Here is an 18,848-nt window from a genome sequence, read left to right on the forward strand (position 1 = left end):
ATTGTTCTTGTTCTGTGAAAAATGCTCTCGGTTTTGATAGGAATTGCATTAAATGTATAGATTGCTTTGGATAGTATCAACATTTTAACGATATTTATTCTTCTAATCAGAATGTCTTTGGATTTCTGCAATTTCTTACATCAGTGTTTGACACTTTTCAGAATACAGGTCTTTCTAACTTTTGTTAGGTTTATTCCTAGGTATCTATTTTTCTTTATTTTTGGTAGCAATGGGATTGGTTCCTTAATTTCTCTTTCTGCTGCTTCATTATAGAAACACAACAAATTGCTGTATGTTGACTTTATGTCCTGTGACTATACTGAAATCATTTATCACTTTTACCAGTCTTTTGGTGGAGTGTCTTGGGTTTTCTATATAGAATATCATGTCACCTGCAAATAGTGAAAGTTTCATTTCTTCCTTGCCAATTTGGATTTGACTTATATGTCTTTTTGTTGTTTGATTGCTATGGCTAAAACTTCTAGTACATGTTTAATAAAAGTTGTGAAAGTGGACATCCCTGTCTTATTCCTTTTTAATTTTTTTAAAAGATTTTTTTTATTTATTTCACAAACAGAGATCACAAATAGGCAGAGAGACTGGCAGAGAGAGGTTGGGGCGGGGAAGCAGGCTTCCTGCTGAGCAGAGAGCCCGATGCAGGGCTCAATCCCAGCACCCTGGGATCATGACCTGAGCCAAAGGCAGAGGCTTTAACCCATTGAGCCACCCAGGCACCCGTCCTTTTTTATTTTTTTATTTATTATTTTTTTATTTTTTCTTTTTAGTTTAATTTTTTTATTAGCATATAATGTATTATTTGTTTTAGGGGTACAGGTCTATGACTCATCAGTCTTACACAATTCACAGCACTCACCGTAGTACATACCCTCCCCAATGTCCATCACACAGCCACCCCATCCCTCCTCCTCACCTCCGTTCCAGCAACCCTTGGTTTGTTTCCTGAGGTTAAGAGTCTCTTATGGTTTGTCTCCGTCTCTGGTTTCATCTTACTTCATTTTTCCCTCCCTTCCCCTATAATCCTTTGTCTTGTTTCTCAAATTCCTCATATCAGTGAGATCATATGATAATTGTCTTTTTCTGCTTGACTTATTTTGCTTAGCATAATCCCTTCTAAGTCCATCCACATCATTGCAAATGGCAAGATTTAATTTTTTTGATGGCTACATAATATTCCATTATATATATTTATATACCACATCTCCTTTATCCATTTACCCATTGATGGACATCTAGGCTCTTAATATAGTTTGGCTATTGTGGACATTGCTTTTGCAAATATTTGGGTGCATGTGTCCTTCAGATCACTACATTTATATTTTAGGGGTAAATATCCAGTAGTGCAATTGTTGGGTCATAGGGTAGCTCTATTTTTACTTTTTGAGGAACCCTCATACTGTTTTCCAGAGGGCTGCATCAGCTTGCATTCCCATCAACAGTGTAGGTGAGTTCCCCTTTCTCCCTATCCTCACCAACATCTGTTGTTTCCTGACCTGTTAATTTTAGCTTTACTGACTGGTGTGAAGTGGTATCTCATTGTGGTTTTGATTTGTATTTCCCTGATGCCGAGTGATGCTGAGCACTTTTTCATGTGTCTGTTGGCCATCTGGATGTCATCTTTGTAGAAATGTCTGTTTATGTCTTCTGCCCATTTCTTGATTGGATTCTTTGTTCTTTGGGTGTTGAGTTTGTTAAGTTCTTTATATATTTTGGATACTAGCCCTTCATCTGATATGTCATTTGTGAGTATCTTCTCCCATTCCATCAGTTGTCTTTTGGTTTTGTTGACTTTTTCTTTTGCTGTGCAAAAGCTTTTGATCTTGATGAAGTCGCAATAGTTCGTTTTTTGCCCTTGCTTCCCTTGCCTTTGGTGATATTTCTAGGAAGAAGTTGCTATAGCTGAGGCCAAAGAGGTTGCTGCCTGTGTTCTCCTCAAGGATTTTGATGGATTCCTGTCTCACACTGAGGTCTTTCATCCATTTTCTGTCTATTTTTGTGTGTGCTATAAGGAAATGGTCCAAATTCATTCTTCTGCATGTGGCTGTCCAGTTTTCCCAACACCAATTGTTGAAGAGACTTTTTTCCTTCCGTTGGACATTTTTTTCCTACTTTGTTGAAGATTAGTTGACCATAGAGTTGAGGGTCCATTTCTGGGCTCTCTGTTCTGTTCCATTGATCTATGTGTCCATTTTTATGCCAGTACAAAATACTGTCTTTATGATTACAGCTTGGTAATAGAACTTGAAGTCTGGCATTGTGATGCTGCCAACTTTGGCTTTCCTTTTCAACATTCCTCTGGCTATTCAGGGTCTTTTCTGGTTCCATACAAATTTTAGGTTTATTTGTTCCATTTATTTGAAAAAAAGTTGATGGTATTTTGATAGGGATTGTATTAAATGTGTAGATTGTTCTAGGTAGCATAGACATTTTCACAATATTTGTTCTTCTAATCCATGAGCATGGAACGTTTTCTATTTCTTTGTGTCTTCATCAATTTCTTTCATGAGTATTCTGTACTTCTCTGAGTACGGATTCTTTGCCTCTTTGGTTAGATTTATTCATAGGTATCTTATGGTTTGGGGTGCAACTGTAAATGGGATTGACTCCTTAACTTCTCTTTCTTCTGTCTTGTTGTTGGTATATAGAAATGTCACTGATTTCTTTACATTAATTTTATATCCTGACAGTTTACTGAATTTCTGTATGACTTCTAGTGGTTTTGGGGTGGAGTCTTTTGGGTTTTCCATGTGAAGAATCACATCATCTGCAAAGAATGAAAGTTTGACTATATCTTTGCTGATTTGGATGCCTTTAATTTCTTTTTGTTATCTGATTGCTGAGGTTAGGACTTCTAGTACTATTATGAATATCAGCAGTGGTAGTGGACAACCCTGCTGTGCTCCTGACCTCAGGGGAAAAGCTCTCAGTTTTTCCCCATGACAATGGTACTTGCTGTGGGGTTTTTCTAGATAGCTTTTATGATATTGAGATATGTACTCTATATCCCTACACTTTGAAAAGTTTTGATCAAGAAAGGATTCCGGGGGCACCTGGGTGGCTCAGTGGGTTAAGCCGCTGCCTTCGGCTCAGGTCATGATCTCAGGGTTCTGGGATCGAGTCCCGCATCGGGCTCTCTGCTCAGCAGGGAGCCTGCTTCCTCCTCTCTCTCTGCCTGCCTCTCTGCCTACTTGTGATCTCTCTCTGTCAAATAAATAAATAAAATCTTTGAAAAAAAAAAAAAAAAGCAACTTTAAAAAAAAAAAAAGAAAGGATTCTGTACTTTGTCAAATACTTTTTCAGCATCTATTGAGAGTATCATATGATTCTTATTCTTTGTTTTATTAATGTATTGTATCACATTGATTGATTTGCAGACATTGAACCAACTTTGCAGCCCAGAAATAAATCCTGTTCGGTTGTGGTGAATAATCCTTTTAATGTACTGTTAGATCCTATTGGCTAGTATTTTGGTGAGATTTTTATATCCATGTTCATCAGGGGTATTGGTCTTTTTGGTGGGGTCTTTTTCTGGTTTTGGGATCAAGGTAATACTGTCCACATAAAATGAGTTTGGAAATTTTCCTTCCATTTCTATTTTTTGGAACAGTTTTAAGAGAATAGGTATTAATTCTTCATTAAGTATTTGGTAGAATTCCCGTAGGCAGTCATCTGGCTCTGGGCTCTTGTTTGTTGGGAAATTTTTGATGACTGCTTCAATTTCCTTACTGGTTATGGGTTTGTTCAGGTTTTCTGTTTCTTCCTGGTTCAGTTTGATAGTTTATATGTCTCTAGGAATGCATCCCTTTCTTCTTGATTATCTAATTTGCTGACATATAGTTGTACATAATATGTTCTTATAATTGTTTGTGTTTCTTTGGTTTGGTTTTGATCTCTCTTTCATTCATGATTTTATTAATTTGGGTCCTTTCTCTTTTCTTTTTGAAAAATCTGGCAAGGAGTTTATCAATCTTATTAATAAGTCTTTCAAAGAATCAGCTCCTAGTTTCACTGATCTGTTCTACTCTTTTTTGGTTTCTGTTTCATTGATTTCTGCTCTGATCTTTATTATTTCTCTTCTCCTACTGGATTTAGGCTTTCTTTGCTATTCTTTCTGCAGCTCCTGTAGGTGTAAGGTTAGGTTGTGTATTTGAGACGTTTCTCTTGTTTCTTGATAAAGGCTTGTATTGCTATATACTTTCATCTTAGGACCGCCTTTGCTGTATCCCAAAGATTTTGAACCGTGTGTTTCATTTTCATTTGTTTCCATGAATTTTTAAAATTCTTCTTTAGTTTCCTGGTTGACTCCTTCATTCTTTAGTAGGATGCTCTTTAGCCTCCAACTTTCCTTCTGTGATTGAGTTTAAGTTTCAAAATATTATGGTCCAAAAATAAGCAGAGAATGATCCCAGTCTTATGGTACCAGTTGAGACCTGATTTGTGACCCTGGATGTGATCTATTCTGGAGAATGTTCCATGTGCACTTGAGAAGAATGTGTATTCTGTTGCTTTCGGATGGAATGTTCTGAATATATCTGTGAAGCCCATCAGATCCAGCACGTCATTTAAAGCCCTTATATCCTGTTGATCTTTTGCTTAGATTATCCATCCATTTCAGTGAGGGGTGTGTTAAAGTCCCCTACTATTATTTTATTATTGTCAATGTATTCTTTAATTTTTGTTATTTGTTATTTGATTTTGTTATTAATATATATATAAAATTGGCCACTCCCAGGCTAGGGGCATAATGATTTGCAAATGTTAGATCTTCTTGTTGGATAGACTCTTTAAGTATGTTATAGTGTTCTTCCACATCTTTTATTATAATCTTTGGTTTAAAATCTCATTTATCTGATACAGGGATTGCCACCCCAGCTTTTTTTTGATGGCCATTAACATGGTAAATGGTTTTCCACCCCCTCACTTGAAATCTGAAGGTGTCATTGGGTCTAAAATGAGTCTCTTACAGACAGCATATCAATGGGTCTTGTTTTTTTAATCTAATCTGATACCCTGTGTCTTGATTGGTACATTCAGCCCATTTACATTCAGGGTAACTATTGAAAGATACGAATATTGTGCCATTGTATTGCCTGTAAGGTGACTGTTACTATATATTGTCTCTGTTCCTTTCTGGTCTATGTTACTTTTAGACTCTCTCTTTGCTAAAAGGACCCCTTTCAGTATTTTCTGTAGGGCTGGTTTGGTGTTTGCAAATTCTTTTAGTTTTCATTTGTCCTGGAAGCTTTTTATCTCTCCTCCTATTTTCAATGACAGCCTAGCTGGATATAGTTGTTGGCTGCATATATATCTCATTTTTTGCTCTGAATATATCATGCCAGTTCTTTCTGGCCTGCCAGGTCTCTGTGGATATAGGTCTGATGCCAGTCTAATATTTTTACCCTTGTAGGTTACAGAGCTCTTGTCCCAAGCTGCTTTTCTCTTTGTCTCTGAGACTTGTAAGTTCTACTATGAGATGACAGGGTGTTGACCTGTTTTTATTGATTTGAGGGGGATTTCTCTGCCCCTCCTGCATTTGATGCCTGTTTCCTGTACTGAAGGGAAGTTCTTCAGTATAATTTGGTCCAATATATGTTCTTTTCCTCTCTTTCTTTCTTCTTCCTCTGGGATCCCAATTATCCTAATATTGTTTCATCTTATGGTATCACTTACCTCTTGAATTTTCCCCTCATGATTAGTAGTTATCTCTCTTTTTTCTCAGCTTCTTTATTCTCCATCATTTGTTCTTCTATATCATTAATTCTCTCTTCTGCCTGATTTATCCTAGCAGTTAGAGCCTCCAATTTTTATTGCATCTCATTAATTATCTTTTTAATTTCAACTTCGTTAGATTTTAGTTCTTTTATTTCTCCAGAAAGGGATTCTCTAGTATCTTCTATGCTTTTTTCAAGCCCAGCTAGTATCTTTATAATTGTCATTCTGAATTCTAGTTCCAACATCTTACTAATGTCTGTATTGATTATGTCCCTGGCAGTCAGTACTGCCTGTTATTCTTCTTTTTTGAGGTGAGGTTTTCTGCCTTGTTATTTTATCCAGCAAAAAAAAAAGATGAATGAAAGAACAAAATGCTAAAAAGGTAACAACAACCCCAGAAAAATATACACTGAATACATCAGAAGAGACCAAAACCAGGGGGAAAAGAAAAGGAAAAAAAAGAAAGAAAAAAAGAATATGATTAGGCTTGTGAATAGAACAGAGCCACCCAGTTGATTTGGGTTATATTCTGGTCTCTTAGAAGAAACTGCCTCCCAAAATTTCAAAGAAAGAAAAACTTACATAAATACAGAAATAGAGTAAGCAAGGGATAGAACATGACTGTAAAGATGAAAATTTTTTTTAAATTTTAAAGTGGGCTTGATAAGGGGCTCCTGGGTGGCTCAGTTGATTAAGCAGCTGCCTTCGGTTCAGGTCATGATCGCAGGGTTCAGAGATTGAGCCCCACATCGGGCTCCCTGCTCAGTGGAGAGCCTATTTCTCCCTCTTCCTCTGCTTGCTGCTCTGCCTACTTGTGCTCTCTCTCCATCTTTTTGTCAAATAAATAAATAAAATCTTAAAAAAATAAAAAAGCCATATAGTAGATATATGGTATATTTTGTTCTGTTAGAAGAAACTGTATCTCAAAATTTTAACGAAAGAAAAACTTATTTATACCCAAAAGAATAAGGTTAAATATAATGAAAGGATAGAGTATGACAGTAAAAATGAAAATTAAAAAAGATTTTAATAAGGTATTGATACGATAAGATGTTGGTTGAAGAAGGAAAGAAATTTTTAAAAAATTAAAGAAAATTTTTAAAAAATTAATTCAAAGACTAAAGTATCATGGGAAAAAAGCCCACATGAATTCTATGTGCTGTATTCCCCTAGTGCTGGAGTTTTGCAGTTCTCATTGATTGGTAAACTTGGTCTTGGCTGGATGTTCTTGCTGATCTATGGGACGGGTCTGTTGCAGTGATTTTCAAATGTCTTTGCTTGAGGTAGGATTGCACTACCCTTGCCAGGGGCCGGGCTAAGCAATCTGTTTGGGTTTGCTCTAGGTAGCTTTTATTCCTTGAATTCTGTACAGCTTTGGAGGAAAAGAATGAAAATGGCTGCCTCCCAATCTCCAACCCTGGAGGAGAAACCTTGGGGCTCCATTCCTCAGTGTGCCTCAGAGAAAGCAGTCAGCTACTCCCATCTCCCTGGTCTCTGGCCATGTTCCATGCTCATTTGGCCTGTGACCAAGCATTTCTGTCTCTGGCACACGATCCCATTTAGAGTCTCCAAATCCAGTAGATTCCTGCAGTGTGCTCCTTGCCGCACCTTCCAGTAGAGGAAGAAGATTGTTCCCCACATCTGCCACTTGTGGGGTCCCTGCTTGAAATGACTTTGCTCTGTCACTTGCTGGGAGCCAGCTGACGGAGACTTCCTACCCCTGTGGTCTCTCTTCCCATGTATCACCTCAGATTCACTTCTGCATATGTCCTACCTTCTAGAAAGTGGTCGCTTTTCTGTTCATAGTTACTGCTATTCATTTCTTCAATATCCTGTGGAGTTCATAGGTATACAGAATGGTTTGATAACTATCTAACTGAATTCCTTGGACCAGATGAAACTTAGGTCTCATGCTCCTCTGCCATGTTGCTCCTCCCCCTCCCTGTCTTATTCCTGACTGTAGATGAAAAGCTCTCAGTTTTTCCCAATTTAGGATGATGTTAGCCGTGGGTTTTTCTTATATGGCCTTTATTATGTTGAGGTATGTTTCCTCTAAGCCTACTTTGTTGAGGGTTTTTTTAATCAGGAATGGATGCTGCACTTTGTGAGATGCTTTTTCTGTATCTATTGAAATGGTCACATGGTTTTTAATCCCTTATCTTATTAACATAGCATACCACATTGATTCATTTGAAATATTGAACCACTCTTGCAACCAGGAATAAGTCCCACTTGATCGTGGTAAATGGTATTTTTAGTGATTTCAGGTATCAGACATCAGGTGATCATTTTATCATGCTGGCCCTTCAGTGATATTCAGAAGCAACTTTAAAGATCCTCATTTTATAGATGAGAAAACTTAGGCCTAGAGGGCCAGATCTCACAGGTATCCATAATTGGGGCAGAGCTTAAGTCTGTTGACCCCATATTGAATATTTTCTTCATATCCTATTTATTATGTTAATCAGGGAAAAATTATGTAACTTTTATGTGAGAGGTGCTAGGCTTACTCAAGGGATAAAATTCTAGCTAGTTCCAAGGACTTTATAATCTTAGGAGGGAAAATGAAATGGATACATATATTCAAAGCATAATGTAATAAGTATTGAAAAGAGTACAAATGTTATGGGACCACAAAAAGAGGTTATTTGTCACTAGTTGGGACAATCAGCAAAGACTGTTTAGAAGATAAATTTCAGTTGAATCTTAAAGGGTGTGTACAATTAAGACTGATTTGAGATATGAGAAGGGCATTGCAGATGAGGATGTAAGTGAATAAATAAAGAGCCCACGTAGAATCCATTTTATCTGAGGAGATCAACCCCATGCTAAAAGTAAAAAACTGAAACACCAATTTAGTCATTAGTAAGTACTTAAAAGAATAATGGTCTCTTTCATTTAGTTTGTTCTCATGGAAAAATTGCTGAGACACATATCCTTCCTTTTCAGCTTTTTCTAAGATCTGTCAGTTAGATCAAGTTTGTTAATGGTTTTGTTCAAGAATTCTATACTGTTACTGATTTTTTTGGGTTGGGGGGGCTACTACTAGTTATGTTAGAAAGATATCAAAATTTACACTGTGGATTTATTTCTTTTTTTTAGAGTTTTGCTTTATATATTTGGAGCAAGAACTATTTCGAATTATTATATTTTCAATGTAAATTGAGCCTAATATTATTTTTTATGTCCTATATCTAGTCATGCTGTTTGTCTATTTTGTCAGATATTGATATATTCATGGGGCTACAGAAGCTCTCTTTTGTCTAGTGTGTGCATGATATGTCTTTCCCATCTGTTTACTTCCAACTTCTCCATATCCATATATTTAAGATGTATTTCTCATCAACAGAATGTAACTGAGTTTTTTTCTTAAAATGTGGTCGGAAGTATTTAGTTCATTTACATTTAATGAAATTACTGATTTGGTTTTAACTTGTCTATTTGCTTTTTGTTTTCTCTGACTCTTTTATGTATCATTTTCTCTTATTTCTTGCCTTCTTTTATTTCTTTTTTTATTATTCCATATCTTCCCAATGTTATCTTGTGTGTTTATATTCTTTAACCATTCTCTCTAGTGTTTTCCTGAAGATTACAATACTCATCTTTAAATTATTAAAGTCTAGTATTACTTAGAGTTTTACTACTTCCTTGACAATGCCAGAATTTTACATTTTCAACTGTTTGGGGGTTCTATAATTTCTATTTATTCCTTTTTTATACTTTCCAGTTCTCTGCTGAAGTTATCAATCTTGTCTTTTAATTCATTGATCATATTAATCATAGTTATGTTGAAGTCTGTGTCTGACATTTCCATTATATGTATCCTTTTCTGAGTGTCTTTCTAGTCTTTTGTTTCTCTTCCCTTTTCATTAGGTAGTCTTGCCTCCTGTATGTCAGGTTGTTTTTGATTCAATGTCAGGCATTGTAAATGAAAAATTTTAGAGATAATTTAAGGGTATATGTCTGAGTTGTCAGTATAATAATGACTAGGTACATGCGGCTATGTACATTTAAACTATTTATAATAAAGTAAAATATAAAAATTCAGATTACACCAGTCACTCACATTTCAAATGCTCAATAGCCACATGTGGCTAATAGCTCTTACCAGAAAGGGCGGATAAAGAACATTTTCACCACTGCAGAAAAGTTCCACTGTTTAGCGCAACTCTATATGATCTTACCTTTCACTGGAGAATTTACTTTTGCTTATGGTCCTAGAGACATTAGGAGTCCTGGCTAACCTTAATTCAGTTGAGTTTGAGATGGTTCCTAATTGGACTTCAGTTTTATGAAGGCTTGTATGCTTTTTATCTACTTTCAGTTGTAGAGTATAGCCTTTTGAGATCACAGTCAAAGCCTAGAGGATTACCAAGGCTGCCTCCGTGGCAGCATCCCCTCCCAACTCCAACATTTTATGTCTTAAGAGAGTCTTTAGATAGCTGTGTTCAGCTACTTAGTCATGCCTTTTGGAGAAAAGCAGGCTCAAATGCAGGCATACTTCTCTAGCTTTTCCTTTTCTATAGCTTGAAACCTTGTTAATTATTCACTGCCTTTTTGATTCTCTAATATATTCAAATTGATTTTTTATAAAAATATTTTTGTCTTGGGGCACCTGGGTGCCTCAGTTGTTAAGCGTCTGCCTTTGACTCAGGTCATGATCCCAGGGTCCTTGGATCAAGCCACGCATTGGGCTCTCTGCTTAGGAGTAAGCTTGCTTCTCTCTCTTCCACTCTCCTGCTTGTGCCCCCTCTCTTGCTGTGTGTCTCACTGACAAATGAATACATAAAATCCTTAAAAAAAAAAAAATAAAAGAGGGAGAGACAATCCTTAAAAAAAATTTTTTTAAATGTTCCCAGCTTTTTTAGTTATTCTTAGTGGGAAGGTTATTTAAAGTTGTTTAAAACAGCAGTCCGTCATAACCAGAAGTAGAGCTCTTGTACTAATGATGCTTTAATCAAATATTTCAAACAAATATGCCTAACAACTAACACAAGGGACATTGTGTTAGTTGGGAGATTACCGTCTACATGGTCCTGTTTGATTCCAATTACAATTTTGGCATCAGGATATCCTTATTTCAAAGATGAGAAAATTTAGGTTCAAAAAGGTATGAATAAAAACAGCAGGTAGAAGGAGAGCTGAAATTTAAATGCAGATTCTCTGATGCAAGATCCTGTGTCTCTCGGCCTAGTGGCTGGCAGTAGTCAGTATGAATGATTGAAGCAGTCATGAAAACTAACCTTTCTCATTGGTACCTCAGATAATTCTCAAGTTTGTTTAATCCTTTAAAATGAATTCCAGAAAAACTCTCCTTCTTAATACTTTAAAATACCTGGGATCCTTAATATTTAGAGTAATTTAAGAGAAGTTATTCTAAGTATTATATAAATATTTCTCTATTGAAGAGTCTATATTTCCCATTGCTTTTCTAGTTTTCTATTGTATAGCTTAATTTGAATTCTATTAACTATGTTTTTTTTCCTCCCCAAGATAACTGCTAAAATACCAAGCACAGCAGTTACTAGACCTGTAGCTACTGGATATGGGGTAGGTTTACTTTAGCTAAAAATACTAAGGTGCTTTTTCTTACCCATAAGTTCACTTTAGGCAGTTCTAAATAATTTGAGTTATCTTTCCGTCTGTGACCCAGATATATTTTTCATTTTAGATAGTTACAAACCTTATAAAGGTCTAATTTGATTAATAGCTTTTATATTATAGTCACTTTGATTATAAATTTATCAGAAAAGATTTTATTATCATTTCTATTTGTAAACCTTTTGTTTGTTGATTGACTTCCTTTCATTTTTTGTGTAGTATTACCAAGTCTCATGTGTATTCCATTCATATTTTTATGTGAAGTTAAATGTTATATAAAAGTAATGATGTTTATATTTTAAAACCTACCAATTAATACATGAAAAATAAAATTAGAAAATTTGAGAAAATTTTCAGAGGCATATATTTCAGTGTTGCTTTTATTTGAGATATTTGGAGGAAAGATGCTATATAAAAATCCATAAAGAAAAGGTTTGGGAGGGAGTCAAGATGGCGGAGAAGTAGCAAGCTGAGACTGCTTCAGCTAGCCGGAGATCAGCTAGATAGCTTATCTAAAGATTGCAAACACCTGAAAATCCATCGGCAGATCGAAGAGAAGAAGAACAGCAATTCTGGAAACAGAAAATCAACCACTTTCTGAAAGGTAGGACCGGCGGAGAAGTGAATCCAAAGCGACGGGAAGATAGACCCCGGGGGGAGGGGCCGGCTCCCGGCAAGCGGCGGAGCAACCGCGCACAAAATCAGGACTTTTAAAAGTCTGTTCCGCTGAGGGACATCGCTCCAGAGGCTAAACCGGGGCGAAGCCCACGCGGGGTCAGCGTGGCCTCAGGTCCCGCAGGGTCACAGAAGGATCGGGGGTGTCTGAGTGTCACAGAGCTTGCGGGTATTGGAACGGGAAAGCCGGCTACAGAGACAGAGCCGACAGTAAGCTCGCAGCTCGGGGTTACCTTGAACCGGTCGCAGGCTCAGTGAGCTCGGAGCGCGGCCGGAGGTCAGGCAGACGGGAGTAACTGGGCGCTGTTCTCTGAGGGCGCACTGAGGAGTGGGGCCCTGGGCTCTCGGCTCCTCCGGGCCGGAGACCAGGAGGCCGCCATTTGTATTCCCGTCCTCTGGAACTCTACGGAAAGCGCTCAGGGAACAAAAGCTCCTGAAAGCAAACCCGAGCGGATTACTCACCCTGGCCCCGGGTAAGGGCGGTGTAATTCCGCCTGGGGCAAAGACACTTGAGAATCACTAAAACAGGCCCCTCCCCCAGAAGATCAACAAGAAATCCAGCCGAGACCAAGTTCACCTACCAAGGAGTGCGGTTTCAATACCAAGGAGAGCAGCAGAATTCCAGAGGAGGAGAAAGCCAAGCACGGAACTCATGGCTTTTTTCCTGTGATCTTTTTTAGTCTTGCAGTTAATTTAATTTTTTCTTTTTCATTTTTTTTTTCTCGCCTTCGGGTAAAATTTTTTTTTTTTAACTGTTACCTTTTTCTTTTTTAACGATTTTTTACTAGTTTATCTAATATATATATATATATTTTTTTTACATTTTTCTTAGGTGTTTTCTTTTTTTAAAATTCTTTTCTTTTCTTTTTTTTTTTTTTCTTTTTTCTCTCTTCCTTTTTGAACCTCTTTTTATCCCCTTTCTCCCCACTCACGATTTTGGATCTCTTCTAATTTGGTTAAAGCATATTTTCCTGGGGTTGTTGCCACCCTTTTAGTATTTTACTTGCCCCTTCATTTACTCTTATCTGGACAAAATGACAAGACGTAAAAATTCACACACAAAAAAAAAGAACAAGAGGCAGTACCGAAGGCTAGGGACCTAATCAATACAGACATCGGTAATATGTCAGATCTAGAGTTCAGAATGACAATTCTCAAGGTTCTAGCCGGGCTCGAAAAAGGCATGGAAGATATTAGAGAAACCCTCTCGAGAGATATAAAAGCCCTTTCTGGAGAAATAAAAGAACTAAAATCTAACCAAGTTGAAATCAAAAAAGCTATTAATGAGGTGCAATCAAAAATGGAGGCTCTCACTGCTAGGATAAATGAGGCAGAAGAAAGAATTAGTGATATAGAAGACCAAATGACAGAGAATAAAGAAGCTGATCAAAAGAGGGACAAACAGCTACTGGACCACGAGGGGGAGAATTCGAGAGATAAGTGACACCATAAGACGAAAAAAACATTAGAATAATTGGGATTCCAGAAGAAAGAAGAAAGTGAGAGGGGAGCAGAAGGTATACTGGAGAGAATTATTGGGGAGAATTTCCCCAATATGGCAAAGGGAACGAGCATCAAAATTCAGGAGGTTCAGAGAATGCCCCTCAAAATCAATAAGAATAGGCCCACACCCCGTCACCTAATAGTAAAATTTACAAGTCTCAATGACAAAGAGAAAATCCTGAAAGCAGCCCGGGAAAAGAAGTCTGTAACATACAATGGTAAAAATATTAGATTGGCAGCTGACTTATCCACAGAGACCTGGCAGGCCAGAAAGAGCTGGCATGATATTTTCAGAGCACTAAACGAGAAAAAACATGCAGCCAAGAATACTATATCCAGCTAGGCTATCATTGAAAATAGAAGGAGAGATTAAAAGCTTCCAGGACAAACAACAACTGAAAGAATTTGCAAATACCAAACCAGCTCTACAGGAAATATTGAAAGGGGTCCTCTAAGCAAAGAGAGAGCCTACAAGTGGTAGATCAGAAAGGAACAGAGACCATATACAGTAACAGTCACCTTACAGGCAATACAATGGCACTAAATTCATATCTCTCAATAGTTACCCTGAATGTGAATGGGCTAAATGCCCCTGTCAAAAGACACAGGGTATCAGAATGGATAAAAAAAACAAAACCCATCTATATGTTGCCTCCAAGAAACACATTTTAAGCCCGAAGACACCTCCAGATTTAAAGTGAGGGGGTGGAAAAGAATTTACCATGCTAATGGACATCAGAAGAAAGAAAGCAGGAGTGGCAATCCTTATATCAGATCAATTAGATTTTAAGCCAAAGACTATAATAAGAGATGAGGAGGAAGGACACTATATCATACTCAAAGGGTCTGTCCAACAAGAAGATTTAACAATTTTAAATATCTATGCCCCCAATGTGGGAGCAGCCAACTATATAAACCAATTAATAACAAAATCAAAGAAACACATCAACAATAATACAATGATAGTAGGGGACTTTAACACTCCCCTCACTGAAATGGACAGGTCATCCAAGCAAAAGATCAGCAAGGATATAAAGGCCTTAAATGACACACTGGACCAGATGGACATCACAGATATATTCAGAATATTTCATCCCAAAGCAACAGAATACACATTCTTCTCTAGTGCACATGGAACATTCTCCAGAATAGATCACATCCTCGGTCCTAAATCAGGACTCAACCGGTGTCAAAAGATTGGGATCATTCCCTGCATATTTTCAGACCACAATGCTCTAAAGCTAGAACTCAACCACAAAAGGAAGTTTGGAAAGAACCCAAATACATGGAGACTAAACAGTATCCTTCTAAAGAATGAATGGGTCAACCGGGAAATTAAAGAAGAATTGAAAAAAATCATGGAAACAAATGATAATGAAAACACAACGGTTCAAAATCTGTGGGACACAACAAAGGCAGTCCTGAGAGGAAAATATATAGCGGTACAAGCCTTTCTCAAGAAACAAGAAAGGTCTCAGGTACACAACCTAACCCTACACCTAATGGAGCTGGAGAAAGAACAAGAAAGAAACCCTAAGCCCAGCAGGAGAAGAGAAATCATAAAGATCAGAGCAGAAATCAATGAAATAGAAACCAAAAAAACAATAGAACAAATCAACGAAACTAGGAGCTGGTTCTTTGAAAGAATTAATAAAATTGATAAACCCCTGGCCTGACTTATCAAAAAGAAAAGAGAAAGGACCCAAATAAATAAAATCATGAATGAAAGAGGAGAGATCACAACTAACACCAAAGAAATACAAACTATTATAAGAACATACTATGAGCAACTCTACGGCAATAAATTTGACAATCTGGAAGAAATGGATGCATTCCTAGAAACATATAAACTACCACAACTGAACCAGGAAGAAATAGAAAACTTGAACAAACCCATAACCAGTAAGGAGATTGAAACAGTCATTAAAAATCTCCAAACAAACAAAAGCCCAGGGCCAGACGGCTTCCCGGGGGAATTCTACCAAACATTTAAAGAAGAACTAATTCCTATTCTCCTGAAACTGTTCCAAAAAATAGAAATGGAAGGAAAACTTCCAAACTCATTTTATGAGGCCAGCATCACCTTGATCCCAAAACCAGACAAGGATCCCACCAAAAAAGAGAGCTATAGACCGATATCCTTGATGAACACAGATGCGAAAATACTCAACAAAATACTAGCCAATAGGATTCAACAGTACATTAAAAAGATTATTCACCACGACCAAGTGGGATTTATTCCAGGGCTGCAAGGTTGGTTCAACATCCGCAAATCAGTCAATGTGATACAACACATCAATAAAAGTAAGAACAAGAACCATATGATACTCTCAATAGATGCTGAAAAAGCATTTGACAAAGTACAACATCCCTTCCTGATCAAAACTCTTCAAAGTGTAGGGATAGAGGGCACATACCTCAATATCATCAAAGCCATCTATGAAAAACCCACCGCAAATATCATTCTCAATGGAGAAAAACTGAAAGCTTTTCCGCTAAGGTCAGGAACACGGCAGGGATGTCCATTATCACCACTGCTATTCAACATCGTACTAGAGGTCCTAGCCTCAGCAATCAGACAACAAAAGGAAATTAAAGGCATCCAAAACGGCAAAGAAGAAGTCAAATTATCACTCTTTGCAGATGATATGATACTATATGTGGAAAACCCAAAAGACTGCACTCCAAAACTGCTAGAACTTATACAGGAATTCAGTAAAGTGTCAGGATATAAAATCAATGCACAGAAATCAGTTGCATTTCTCTACACCAACAGCAAGACAGAAGAAAGAGATATTAAGGAGTCAATCCCATTTACAATTGCATCCAAAACCATAAGATACCTAGGAATAAACCTAACCAAAGAGACACAGAATCTATACTCAGAAAACTATAAAGTACTCATGAAAGAAATTGAGGAAGACACAAAGAAATGGAAAAATGTTCCATGCTCCTGGATTGGAAGAATAAATATTGTGAAAATGTCTATGCTACCTAAAGCAATCTACACATTTAATGCAATTCCTATCAAAGTACCATCCATCTTTTTCAAAGAAATGGAACAAATAATTCTAAAATTTATATGGAACCAGAAAAGACCTCGAATAGCCAAAGGGATATTGAAAAAAGAAAGCCAACGTTGGTGGCATCACAATTCCGGACTTCAAGCTCTATTACAAAGCTGTCATCATCAAGACAGCATGGTACTGGCACAAAAACAGACACATAGATCAATGGAACAGAATAGAGAGCCCAGAAATAGACCCTCAACTCTATGGTCAACTAATCTTCGACAAAGCAGGAAAGAATGTCCAATGGAAAAAAGACAGCCTTTTCAATAAATGGTGCTGGGAAAATTGGACAGCCACATGCAGAAAAATGAAATTGGACCATTTCCTTACACCACACACAAAAATAGACTCAAAATGGATGAAGGACCTCAATGTACGAAAGGAATCCATCAAAATCCTTGAGGAGAACGCGGGCAGCAACCTCTTCGACCTCTGCCGCAGCAACATCTTCCTAGGAACAACGCAAAAGGCAAGGGAAGCAAGGGAAAAAATGAACTACTGGGATTTCATCAAGATCAAAAGCTTTTGCACAGGGAGGAGTCAAGATGGCGGAGAAGTAGCAAGCTGAGACTGCTTCAGCTAGCCGGAGATCAGCTAGATAGCTTATCTAAAGATTGCAAACACCTGAAAATCCATCGGCAGATCGAAGAGAAGAACAGCAATTCTGGAAACAGAAAAACAACCACTTTCTGAAAGGTAGGACCGGCGGAGAAGTGAATCCAAAGCGACGGGAAGATAGACCCCGGGGGGAGGGGCCGGCTCCCAGCAAGCGGTGGAGCAACCGCGCACAAAATCAGGACTTTTAAAAGTCTGTTCCGCTGAGGGACATCGCTCCAGAGGCTAAACCGGGGCGAAGCCCACGCGGGGTCAGCGTGGCCTCAGGTCCCGCAGGGTCACAGAAGGATCGGGGGTGTCTGAGTGTCGCAGAGCTTGCGGGTATTGGAACGGGAAAGCCGGCTACAGAGGCAGAGCTGACAGTAAGCTCGCAGCTCCGTGTTACCTTGAACCGGTCGCAGGCTCGGAGAGCTCGGAGCGCGGCCGGAGGTCAGGCAGACGGGAGTAACTGGGCGCTGTTCTCTGAGGGCGCACTGAGGAGTGGGGCCCTGGGCTCTCGGCTCCTCCGGGCCGGAGACCAGGAGGCCGCCATTTGTATTCCCGTCCTCCGGAACTCTACGGAAAGCGCTCAGGGAACAAAAGCTCCTGAAAGCAAACCCGAGCGGATTACTCACCCCGGCCCCGGGGAAGGGCGGTGTAATTCCGCCTGGGGCAAAGACACTTGAGAATCACTACAACAGGCCCCTCCCCCAGAAGATCAACAAGAAATCCAGCCGAGACCAAGTTCACCTACCAAGGAGTGCGGTTTCAATACCAAGGAGAGCAGCAGAATTCCAGAGGAGGAGAAAGCCAAGCACGGAACTCATGGCTTTTTTCCTGTGATCTTTTTTAGTCTTGCAGTTAATTTAATTTTTTCTTTTTCATTTTTTTTTTTTTTCTCGCCTTCGGGTAAAATTTTTTTTTTAACTGTTACCTTTTTTACCTTTTTTTTTTAACGATTTTTTTACTAGTTTATCTAATATATATATATATATATATTTACATTTTTCTTAGGTGTTTTCTTTTTTTAAAAATTCTTTTTTTCTTTTTTTTTTTTTTTTTTTCTTTTTCTTTTTTTTTTTTTTTTTTTTTTTCTTTCTTCCTTTTTGAACCTCTTTTTATCCCCTTTCTCCCCACTCACGATTTTGGATCTCTTCTAATTTGGCTAAAGCATATTTTCCTGGGGTTGTTGCCACCCTTTTAGTATTTTACTTCCCCCTTCATTTACTCTTATCTGGACAAAATGACAAGACGTAAAAATTCAACACAAAAAAAAGAACAGAGAGGCAGTACCGAAGGCTAGGGACCTAATCAATACAGACATCGGTAATATGTCAGATCTAGAGTTCAGAATGACAATTCTCAAGGTTCTAGCCGGGCTCGAAAAAAGGCATGGAAGATATTAGAGAAAACCCTCTCGAGAGATATAAAAGCCCTTTCTGGAGAAATAAAAGAACTAAAATCTAACCAAGGTGAAATCAAAAAAGCTATTAATGAGGTGCAATCAAAAATGGAAGCTCTAACTGCTAGGATAAATGAGGCAGAAGAAAGAATTAGTGATATAGAAGACCAAATGACAGAGAATAAAGAAGCTGAGCAAAAGAGGGACAAACAGCTACTGGACCACGAGGGGAGAATTCGAGAGATAAGTGACACCATAAGACGAAACAACAT

At 38.0% G+C, this 18,848-nt stretch overlaps 1 protein-coding gene across 4 annotated transcripts in view; it reads left to right on the forward strand.

Annotated features, from left to right (window-relative positions):
- The window catches only part of IFT88 (intraflagellar transport 88), a 164,039-nt gene that overhangs the window by 10,634 nt on the left and 134,557 nt on the right, over positions 1-18,848 (forward strand). For 3 of the 4 annotated variants that reach the window (XM_045072388.1, XM_045072391.1, XM_045072389.1), the window contains exon 4: positions 11,224-11,280. The exons of the other annotated variant lie outside the window; for it this stretch is intronic. In XM_045072388.1, the coding sequence (XP_044928323.1) occupies positions 11,224-11,280 (57 nt within the window). The remainder of the gene's footprint in view (positions 1-11,223; positions 11,281-18,848) is intronic. 4 annotated transcript variants of the gene reach the window in all.

The sequence above is a fragment of the Mustela putorius genome, unplaced genomic scaffold (genome assembly GCF_011764305.1).
Source record: "Mustela putorius furo isolate JIRA1106 unplaced genomic scaffold, ASM1176430v1.1 tig00004035_pilon_pilon_pilon, whole genome shotgun sequence".
Classification (NCBI taxonomy): domain Eukaryota; kingdom Metazoa; phylum Chordata; class Mammalia; order Carnivora; family Mustelidae; genus Mustela; species Mustela putorius.